Source organism: Tupaia chinensis, unplaced genomic scaffold (assembly GCF_000334495.1).
Source record: "Tupaia chinensis unplaced genomic scaffold, TupChi_1.0 Scaffold142543_1, whole genome shotgun sequence".
In the NCBI taxonomy this organism is placed as follows: Eukaryota; Metazoa; Chordata; class Mammalia; order Scandentia; family Tupaiidae; genus Tupaia; species Tupaia belangeri.
This window is the reverse complement of record NW_006202392.1, coordinates 923,702-935,594: the sequence shown is the minus strand read 5'-3', so window position 1 is coordinate 935,594 and position 11,893 is coordinate 923,702. Positions and strand designations below refer to the sequence as shown.

The 11,893-nt window shown below is 36.1% G+C and overlaps 1 protein-coding gene across 1 annotated transcript in view; it reads right to left on the bottom strand.

Annotated features, from left to right (window-relative positions):
- PHF3 (PHD finger protein 3) overlaps window positions 1–11,893 on the bottom strand; it is a 92,534-nt gene that overhangs the window by 27,571 nt on the left and 53,070 nt on the right. The window contains exons 4-5 of the mRNA XM_006163540.3: window positions 7,037–7,346; window positions 3,217–3,400 (exon numbers count right to left, since the gene is read on the bottom strand). Of these exons, the coding sequence (XP_006163602.1) occupies window positions 3,217–3,400; window positions 7,037–7,346 (494 nt within the window). The remainder of the gene's footprint in view (window positions 1–3,216; window positions 3,401–7,036; window positions 7,347–11,893) is intronic.

The window sequence follows — 11,893 nt, the reverse complement described above, 5'->3', positions numbered from 1 at the left end:
AAAAAAAAAAAAAAAAAAAAAAAAAAACCTCAAAAAAAAAAAAAAAAAAACAAAAAACACCTTCTGTTTGTGCAGACCAGCAGGTGGCATGGTGGTTAAGATGCTGGAAACATCTACATGGCCGACCATGGTTTGAGTCCTGGACCTGGTGGCTTACTTTCTCACTTTCCCTCTCTCTCTCTGGTCAAATTAAAATAAATGAATGAATAAATAAAATTAAATTAAATAATTAAAAAAAAACCTTCTGTTTGCAAAGCCACACCTTCATTATGACAGTTCTTTTAGGATTCCCTCAAACAGGCTATAAACACCAACCAACGGTTAACTGGAGAAAAATAAGCATTGATATTGATAGATCTCATTTCAAATTTACAACCATAAATATCAAATAAGTACTCTACTTCTGTCCAATCAATTAAATTTTCCAACTTTGTTCTCCCACTTTTCAAGACATCTATTTTACACTTTTTTTCCTCTCTTCTCAAGCATCTCCTTTCAAACTTCAACCCTATTTGAAATGCTCATTTCATATTTTACTGAGAAAAAAGAAAACTGTCAGCAGTTACATCTTCCCATCGCCCAATCTCACTACCTGTATGAGTCCTCCTCCTACCACAAACAATCTTCCCTACTATTACAGTGCATGAACTGTCCCCTTACAAACTCCTCCATCCATGTGGAATGACTCCCATTCCCTCTTGTCTCTTCATGAATTTCACACTTCAACTATCATCTGTCTCTCCTACATCATCGCTTACTCTGTAATGCTCTCTACTGGATCATTTTTATTAGTCTTACAAACACACTATAGTATCTCCTTAAGAAAATATTTGTTGGGGGGCTGACAGATGGCGTAGTGGTTAAAAGCGCTGGATTCCCACATAGCTGGAAAGGAAAGGAAAGGAAAGGAAAGGAAAGGAAAGGAAAGGAAAGGAAAGGAAAGGAAAGGAAAGGAAAGGAAAGGAAAGGAAAGGAAAGGAAAGGAAAGGAAAGGAAAGGAAAGGAAAGGAAAGGAAAGGAAAGGAAAGGAAAGGAAAGGAAAGGAAAGGAAGTTAACTTAAAGAATTCTTTAATAAAAACAAAGAAAATTTTTTGTTGGCCCAGCTACAGTGGTACAAGCAAAGGGGCTCAGTGTGATGTTTGAGACCACATGGAAGGCCCAGTTTCAATTCTTGGCCCAATTAAAACAAATTGGGCACAGTGATGTGCATCTGAAAGCCTAGCTAATTAGGAGAGCTGGAGTGGGAGGATAGTGCCATAGGGAGACACTGGTAAAAATAACCCCCTCAGGGACCAGCAATTAGCATAATGGCTATGTCACTGGACTCCCATGTAGTCGACCATGGTTCAAGTCCCAGACCCGGTGGCTTAAACTCACGCCGGCACCTGTGCATGCGTGCCCAAGATCCCAAGAGGAGAGGGGATTGCGGCATGGCCATCCCCTCAGGAGTGGGAGTGGGGGTGATTTCTCACTTTGTGTCTCTCTGTCTCTCTCTTTCTGGTGAGCACATGTGCCCTATAGCAAAAACTTCTCAAAAAATAAAAATAAATGAATAAAAAAAAAACCCTCATTAAAAAAAAAAGAACTCCTTGATGTCATATCCTCTTCCATCTACTACACACTTTTGTTCTCTTAGACAGCAAAATTCCTTGTAATAATTATTTGTGATCAATACTTTCAGTTCCTCACCTTTCCATTCTTCTGTAAGCCATCAACACTGACTTTTGTCCCCAGAGCCCCACCAAGATCATTCTAGTCGAGGTCACCAATGACCTCTATTTTAGCTGCTAATCATAGATTTAACAATCTGTATTCATCTTATTAGATTTCCAGAGGGCATTTGACAGAATTGATTACCCTCTCCTTGAAGCTTCACCTGGCTTCCAGACCACAGTCTCTTAGTTCTCCTTTTTCCTCACAAGCCACCTCTTAGTCTACTTTGCTGGATTCTTTCTTCTTCCCAACTTTTAAATCCTGGTGTTCTCCCAGGACTCTGCTTCTGTCTTGTGATTACTGAACTGTCCGTAGTTCTTTACATCTATGTTCATGATTTTATAAGTTATCTATCTATGCACTTGGTCTTCTATAAGCTCCAGATTCATTAGCTAAAGGTTTATTCAACGCTTTCCACATGTATGTCTAACAGGAATCTCATAGTTGTAAGAGCCAAAACAACTTTCCCAGTTTTCCTCCCTAAATCTTTTTGAGTCTTACTCATCTCAATAAATGGCACCAACATATCCAATCATTCTCTAAGAATTTCTTTCCTTCATCTACTTTTATATAAGTCATCAGCAAGGTCTGTCAATTTTACTGTAAAAAAAAACTGAACACACAACTACTTCTCATCACCTCCATGATACCTTCTATTTCAAGGTACCATCATCTCTTTCCTACGATACTACTATAGACCCCTAATTTATACTCTTTGCTTATCCTATTGTCCAAGTTCCACAGAGCAATCAGGGATCAATCGCTCCCTTGTACAAAATTCTGTAAGCTTCCCTTAACATTCTGAAGAAAATATAAATACTATGTCTTGGCTGACATACACCATATTCATGCTGGAAAAAGCAATGGTGAACCCTATAAAGACATATAGTGATTAAATGTAAATTTTAAATATATATATATTCATTAGTTCTTTGCCAAGACCCCAAAGGTCTCACCTCACCTCTCTCTGAACTCATTTTCTACCACTGTTCAATTCTCATGTATTACTTTCCACTAAGTCAAAGTGGCTATTTTATTTAAATGCCAAGCTTATTTCTACCAAAAAGCTTTCACATTTGCTGTACCCCTTACCTAATACCTTTTTCAAAACAAACTTCACATTCCTTTGAATCTCACCTCACTAGTTACCTCCTCCATTACACGAAAAACAGAAGCTCCTACTACTTTTCCCCATAGCGACTATCCCATTACTACTTTTTTTCTTCAGAACCTCTAATATATCCTATATTCTTGCTTGTCAACTTACTGTCCTGCCTTCTCCCATTAGTATTTAAGAATTATGAAGGCTGGGGCCTTAAGTTCACTTGTGCTTCCCTAGAATTTAGAGCAATAGTTTTTATTTATAAGCAAGGTCAACCACTGAAACTATTTTTATTATTACAGTGTTAAACTTTTAAAAATTCCCTAAATATACTAATTAAGTATATATGAAATCAAATATAAATATGTTGGCATATAATCAATTCTATTAGTGTCATTACCTGGTTTTGAAGTTTTTTCTCCTGTGCAAATAACAGTTGTAGACTCTTTTAGTATTTTTTCACTTTTTTCTTCTGAAGCTCTTCGAGGTAAAACTGGTTGTCTCATTTTTGGGAGAGGAGCTAGCTGCCATTTTTTAATTTCACTATCTCTACAGTCTGATGAGCTTTTGCCTTCACCAGAATCCTGGGAAAATAATATTTAATTCATTAGAATAAAAAGTACTAAATAATTTTGAAATATAAAGCAAACCTTAACAGTATGTGAATAAAAATACTAAACCTATTACAATACCAAATATATCCCATTCTTTAGCCCAGTAAATGTTTAAACTATTTTTTCAGTTGTACAAAAATACCTCTCAGTCTGTTAGGAAAAAGGAGATTCGATACACATTTCTTAAGTCCCTATTTTCTTCAAAATGCTCAATAATCTAAAGAGGAGAAACAAGGGGCAGAGAGATCATGTTCCTAATAATGTTATTAGAAAGAAAATTCGATATAAGGTAACAAGAGTCTTAGTAGTTGTGGATATTAAAAAAGGGAGAAACTGCAGAGAAACAAGTACTTACACTTTTCACTATATTTCTAAAACAAATGGAGTCACATTCACATTTAATAAATATATCAATTAAGTTCTCAGTGTGCATATTAGCAATTTCAACTCCCAAGGGGTAATGAACCACCAAATACTTGATATTTGGTCGTCCTAATTATAACTCACAAAGAATTACTAGTGCAATTAGAACTGAGACCCTCGGGAAAACTTAATTACATCATGCTAATGTGCTTGACAGAGAGAGGATCACTGTATATAAATAGATTTCTATGTTATCATAGGTTTTAAGACATAGTATATACAAAAGAATACTTTTTGCTAGAACAGAAATCCCCCAATTTTTATTTATTTTTTACCTTTTCAACTAAATATGTTCTGAAGAACATATTTCAATATGTTACATATTCTGATAGTACCACACTTAGTGCAGAAAAGAACAGTTCAACATAGAAATAAATTAATGGGTCGACAGGATGTTACATTTAGGGGTCAGCAGGTAGCGTAGTGGTTAAGGGCTGGACTCCCACATGCATGACCATGGCTCAAATCCCAGACCTGGCAGCTTGGAAATCATGCCAGCCATATGTGCATACATGCCCCAAAATCAGAGGAGGAAAATAGAGAAGAAAGGACTGTGGCCTGGCCATCCCTTTAGGGCGTGATTTCTCACTTTCCAGACTGTCTCTCTCCAGGTGATCACACATACCCTAGGGCAAAAATCTTATTAAAACAAAAAAAAGTGAGATTTAAAAAGCCTATTTCATAAAAGAACATCAGACAAGTCCAAATAAGTTTGCCATAAAGAAGAAAAAAATAGCTACAGCAGCAGTGATCACTGGGATGGTGCATGCATCTACAAAATCCAACTAATCTTAGTTCTTAACAAAAAGACTGGGTAGAAGAGTTTCTCAAAGCAACTATATCAAAGTTTCACTCTTTTTAGGCAAGACAGAGACAACCCAGCTAAATGATGAGCCAAATTTCTTTTTTTGAGAGATTTTTGCTATAGGGCGCGTACGCTCGCCAGAGAGAGAGAGAGACAGAGAGAGAAAAAGCGAGAAATCACCCCCCAGGGGGGATGGTCATGCCGCAATTCCTTCTCCTCCATTCTCCTCTCAGGATCTTGGGCACACATGCACACGTGCCCAGTGTGAGTTTTAAGCCACCGGATCCAGGACGCAAATTGCGGTCGACTACGTGGGAGTCCAGCGACATAGCCATTACGCTAACTGCTGGCTCCCAAATTGAAGAACTTTTCAGCATTAGAAAAGATAAAGACGTATTCTATTGCAATGGTTTTCAAATAAAATTAGACCACCAGGACCAGCAGTTAGCCTAATGGCTATGTCACTGAACTCCCATGTAGTCAACCGCGGTTCGAGTCCCAGACCCGGTGGCTCAAAACTCACGCCGGGTGCGTGTGCGTGCGTGCCCAAGATCCCGAGAGGAGAATGGAGGAGAAGGAATTGCGGCATGACCATCCCCCCTGGGGGGTGATTTCTCGCTTTTTCTCTCTCTGTCTCTGTTTTTCTGGTGAGCACACATGCCCTATAGCAAAAACCTCTCCAAAAAAAAAAAAACTGAACCACCACCAGGGCCTCCAGGTGGCATGGTGATTGAGGGCACTGGACTCTCACATGGTTGACTGTGGTTTGAGTCCTGGCCCTGGAGGCTTGCTTTCTCACATTCCTTCTTCTCTCTCACTCTGTCCCTCTCTGGTCAAATTAAAATAAATAAAGTTAAATAAAATAATTCTTAAAAAAAAAAAGGAAAGAAACTAGACCACCGTCACTTCCTACAGACATTCATAAATCAGAAGAGTTGTACCAAAGTTCTCTCCATCTCTAAAATTCACGTTGTCTTTCAGATCATTATACCTGCCTATCCTGACATTTGTTGCCACTGAGCTTCCTTCCTAGCAGTACTCTTTATGTTTGTCTCCTGTTAAAGATTAGATATTGTGACATCACTATTTAGGAAGAAACGTGAACAAGCCAGATGGTACCACAGCAGTAAAACCTGACACGACAAGGCTGACCCACATCAGAAGGTTCTAGGTTTGAGTCCAGAGATCTTCCTGAGTACACTGGACAGACGTGTGCCTTATGATCCACAACTGCCTAAAGCTAGCAGTAGATTGTAGTATCAAGACCCTGCTGGTGGTATTATTTCTCTGTCTCTCACTATCTGTCTTTTTCTCTCATGGAAAAAATAATAAACTTTTAAAAATGGTAAAAATGTAAGACTAGAGAAAACTGAGTCTACACTTTAAGAAAATAGTATAGCCCAGCCAGGTAGCAAAGTAGGCTGCTGGATACCACATGGCCAACTGCATGGTTCAACAGTATGGCTTGAAAAACACTGTGTATGTGTGTGTGTGTACGTGTACATGCCCAACATCCCAACAGAGAATGGAGGAGAAAGGATTGCTTCATAGCCATACCCCTAGTGGGTGCTTCCTCACTTTCCCTCTTTTTTTAATGTCTCTATCTGTCTCCAATGTGTTCCCTATGGCAAAACTGAAGAAAAAGAAATTACAAGGTCAGAGTGTCAAGCAAATACTGGCACAAAGATCAAATGAATTATGATTACTTTTCCCGGGACCAGCACATGGTATAATGGTTACATCACTGGACTCCCACGTAGTTGACTGCGGTCAAGTCCCAGACCCAGCAGCTTAAACACATTCCAGATGTGTGTGTGCGTGCTCACAATCCCGAGAGAGAGGAAGAGAAGGGATTGCACTGTGGCCATCTCCCCTGGGAGTGATTTCTCGCTTTATGTCTGTTTCTCCTGCAAGTGCACATGCCCTAAAGAAAAATTCTCTCTCTAAAAAAAGAAAATTTATCCCTTACAAAGAGAAACAAAAAATTCTTTTGCTTGAAGAATAATACTGCCAAATGGTTAAGGAACTGGTAGATATGTATAAACTGACAAGCTTTTTAAAAAAAACTTAGCAAGCAAAATTTACATTTTAAAGACCACAGGATCACACGCAGACACACACACACATCCTACCACAGAAAATGCAAACAACAAACCAGAACTAGCACAAGAGACCGTAAGTAACAAGGCCTGCAGTCTGAAGACATCACTAACGGGTTTCATCAAGACTGCCAAAATCTTAAATAAAAATCTATTATTATGGAAAAATAAATTTGAAAAAATACAATGGAACACTGAAACATATAGAGAAATTTTAAAATTCTCATGCTAAGTCAAAACAAATTCTTAAATAAAATAATGCATAAATGAAAAGCTCACCCGTTTTAAAATTTTGACTTTGTGCTTCACTGGATCATCTATATATTTGGTTTTTTCATTTGTTGTTGTGTGCTTTGATAACCCAAGTTTTTCACATTCCATTGTTTTATCTTCACTATGGACTTCAGCTGCAGCTTGGTTTTCCAAAGCATCTGGATCTATTATTTCAGTTTTTTTATCTTCTTCAGCACAACACTTTACACACACATATTCTTTGTCTTCCTCTCCCATTTGTTGTGCTTGAGAAAGACTTAACCCAACACAATCACCATGAAACCAGTCATCACATCTCCCACAGCCAACCATAAACCTGAGGGGGAAAAAAACAAAAACAAAAAGAAAACTTGAAATTTCTTTTACGTTAGTATCAAAGCCTAAATTAAATTTTTAATATTTGATTTTCTGATACTCTGCATGTTTTCTATCTTTCCCCATTTCATAAGCTCAAAATAGAGCAAGTTTTCAAAGAAAATTCTATGAAAACGGAATTTTAAAAACTTTAAATATTTCCCCTTTGGTATAAGAAAATATGGGGGGAGGGCACAACAAACATAAAACCACCAGTATGAAAATAAAAGACAACCAACATTGTCAGTACAGAATATCAAAGTACAGAATAAGAATATATTTCTCCACAAAGAGTGGTACGATCCCTGTAATAGTCTGACCAAGAACAATCCATGTTACAGCTACATTATTACAGACCTGAAGTCATACATAAAATTTGGGGATTGTTTATCCAGTACATTTTAAGTGACAAAAGGAGGGGGGGGGCAACAAAAATATAACTTAAATACTAACACAACAGGGCATCTCAAACTATTTCTTAATCCCCTTAACTATGTAACTTAAGCTCAAAATACTGTTCATGGTTATCACACTGATTCAGTATGATATACAAGTATCTCTTGTAGACTGGGAAGGATTCCTTATTAATGACCATATGTGGTTTAGATAATAAACTTGTTTTTCCAAACAAGTATCAATATTCTACCTTAACATGAAGATAATAGTATTCAGATTGGGCTTTTACAAATTCCTAATCTCTTTAATGAAAGTTTTCTCTTTAATGCATTTTAAGTAAGAATAACCTCACAAACCATAGTCTAGGGACATGAGATGTGACTCTAAAAAAGCTTCCATTTTTCTAATTTAAAAACAGTATCTGTAAATACTTCCGAGGGCAAAAATAAACAAACAGCAATTTAAGGGAGGAATATCCTCTTTATATACTTCTCAGCCATTTTAGGAAAGCTGTAAATCTCACTTCAAAAATCATGCCTAACAATTTACCTTTTCCTTCTTTAGGCTAACAATTCAGTGAGATTTATCAGGATTTGTTCTTTAATGATTTGAAGACTTTGTCCTTCTGGTTCTGGTTAACAGTGGTACCAACAGTATCAAACTGCTTTTAAAAATGTGTAGTCCAATATGAAGAATGGTGTTAGGTAATAATACACTGTTTTTTTTTTTTTTTTTCTAAATAAACCAGAAGTCCTGTTTTACTGTTTAAACGATAAAAATCAGAACACAAAGTTTCGATCCTTAGAGGGCCTTTCTTAAAAGGTATGCCAAATAACTCATTCCTCAAAAGCAGTACTTCCCTCTCCTTCCTCTGGTATGTTTTAACTGTGTACCAAACTGTCTGTGCACTAAGGAGACTTAACCTTTTCCATGTCTTAATTCACCATTCCTTACCTTCATTAGTAATGCCTGTGCTAGCTTAATCAGGTTGAATGTCCACTTCCCCAATGCTTCAGTTGGTTTGAGTTTAAAAAATAAAATATATGTTTGACTCTATCAGCTAAAGTTCACTTCTCACCAATGATTCACTTGGTTTATGAAATAAAAAGGAACTAATGTTTTAAAGTCATAAGTCAAGTAAGTAAACATTCAATGTAGTATGTTTACAAGAAAGTGTTTCTGTAGGTTTGATTTTTAATGGGTCCATTAATATTGCAATGATGCAGATGTTATCACCAAAATCTGAATAATACAGGTGACATACAAGTTGTCCCATTTCAGGTTGCAAACTTACAAGAACTGCCGTTTCTTGGTAATAGTTAATATGAATGTCTAAAATACTGAAGAAAGAAAGGTAATGGTGATTTCCATTCACCTCCACAATCAACTCTGGATGATTTTCTTCAAAGTAAAGTCTGGAATTGTTTCAGTTAGATGTGACTTAACCAAGACCATGCTTTTTGTTCCAAAGCCAAGTCTAAATGTCAAACTATATAGCACATAGTAAGGAATTCTGTATTTAACTTAACCAGGGAGAAGTGATTTTATAATCATGAAATTTATCAACTAATTGCTTCATCATGTCTCATTTCAAGCTTATTATGGAAAAGCCCCTACTTGAGACTCTGAAAAGTAAATCTCAAATGTCATCTACAGACGTATCCTAATAGTTGAGATCTTATGTAAAAAAATGCAGTTCAAGCACTTCTGAAAAATCAAGAATGATTTGATAGAAACAATTCTGCACATATCCTATGGGAAAATAAAATCCCCTTTAAAAGTAAACTGTCTAAAAATGAAAATAAACATCACCTTTAGGTCTACAACTCAGAAAAACTATACGTTTTTTAACACAGTTTTAAAAGATGGCTTATTGCAGAAAGAGATATTTTATCCCTTTTCAATGTTACTGCTCTATTTTATAATTGTGGGACAAAAGAGAGGGAGTGAGAGTGGCTAACAATTTTTCCCATCTCCTGCCCTTTCATTGGATTTCTGATTAGAGCTTCGGGAAATCACTTTAAGATTACAACCTAGATATTATGTCTTTCACTACAAAATAAGTGTAGTGTAGTTTAACTCTGGATCCATTAACTGGACCAAATCAGCATGAATAAGCGAACTGAAAAAGTTCAGCAATTGCAAGGGAACCTAAAAAATTCGCAGAAAATGAAATTAACATGAGCTGATTCTAAAGCAAAATAAAATTTTCGAAAGTCACGTTTAAGTTTTTCATAAAGACCATTTTCTATTATTTTTTAAAAGATTCCTTGAATTTGTCTTCCCTTACTATTGCACGTTCATACACAAAATTAAAAATTAAACACTAAACTACTGGGTCATCAGAGAAGTCATTACACATTTTTGCACAGAAATACACATCATGGCTTTTCTAAGGACCCAATAGATCTACTAATTAAAAATGAACTTAAATATCCTTTTATTCTTCTCTTGTGGCATGAGCCAAAAAATATTCTTAGAAAATTTTCAAGTTTTCACTGTAAAACTATATAGCGATTGGGACCAGCAGGTGGCATGGTGGTTAAGGTGCTGGACACTTCCACATGACTGGCCATGGTTCGAGTCCCAGACCTGGCGGCTTCCTTTCTCCCTTTCCCTCTTTCTCTGTCTCTCTCTCTGGTCAAATTAAAATAAATGAATGAATGAATAAAATAAAATAAAATAACTATATAGTGATTAAATGTAAACTTAAAAAAGAAAATTTTCAAGTTTCTTCAAAGGTACAGAACTCTGGTTCTTGACAAATTCATGTCATAAATTCACTAACACTGTAGGTATCAGAAGTGTTCAGTTCTGACGTGTGCCTGTTAAGTGACAGCCTAGACTATGTTACTATGAATGTACATATACTTACTCTTCTAAATGAAAGGTTCTATTCATAAACATTAAACGGCATTTGTTACAAACAATCTGCAGAGGAAAGTACTTGGCTATAAAACTTTTTAATACTGAGAAAAGACTTTCTCTAGGAGAAAATTTCCTTCTCAGAAATAAGTCTTCTTGGCCAAATATAAAGTTCTGATTCCTCGCTGCCAGGGAGATTCTGTACCTTTGTAAAATTCATCCAATATACTAATCTACAACTGGGGCCAAGAAAGCGTAATTCAAACTAAAGGTACAGGCATCTTCTGGAGAACTGGGGATATAGAAACTATGAGGTAGAGAATATAAAAAGACTAGGACATCTTCATTCCAAAATGTCAGCTGGCTTATGCTTAAAAGTTGAAAAGTCAATTCATTAAATAGAGAGAGAGAATTACATAATATGGCTTTTAAAATAGTTAATATACCTTTGGTATAAGGTATAATATACCTTTGGTATAAGGCTGAATGAAGAAAAGACAAGATGATACACAAAGGCAAAAAACAGAATGATGTGCCAACTCTTAGAGCCAGTACCTACTGGCTTTAGGACATGTACAAATCAAACATCACATCTTGCCATGCCATGAATAAAATCTGTATTATAAAAATAATTTCCAACTGGAAGCACATTCAAAGAAGCTAACCTCAGTCACAATGTGTGTAAAATAAGGACAATTAAAGTCTTTACAACAGCAAAGCTGTCACAAGTATTAGAAAATATGTCATATTAGCAAGTAGCTGCCAGTGTGGCTACTGCATGAAATCAAATATAAGGACAAAAATTATTTCCAAATATGACCTTCCTAATAAATTCATGCTATTACAGGTGGATTAAAGAAAACTACACACTGCATGACAGGTGTATTTCTGAGTAATCTCAATGTATACAAGCACAACACATCATATTAGTAGTCAAGGCTATTAACAGGTAAAGAAAAAAAAACAATAAATTATTTTGGCTTCTTTATTCACAAATTGAAGTAATCCAAAATGCTGCTTCCAAATTTCATTGTTTCCAGTGTTGTTATATGTTATCTAGCTCAATTACAGAAGGTGAACCCAAAATCTCTAAGACATCTAACATTCTAAGTCATTTTCTAGACTGGGGCAAAGAAACTGTTATGTTGTAGAGTAGATCCAAAGGTAACACTAAGTTAGAGTAGATCCAAAGGTAACACTAAGATTAAAAAAAAAAAAAAAAAAAAAGGGGGGGGGGGGAAAAAAAAC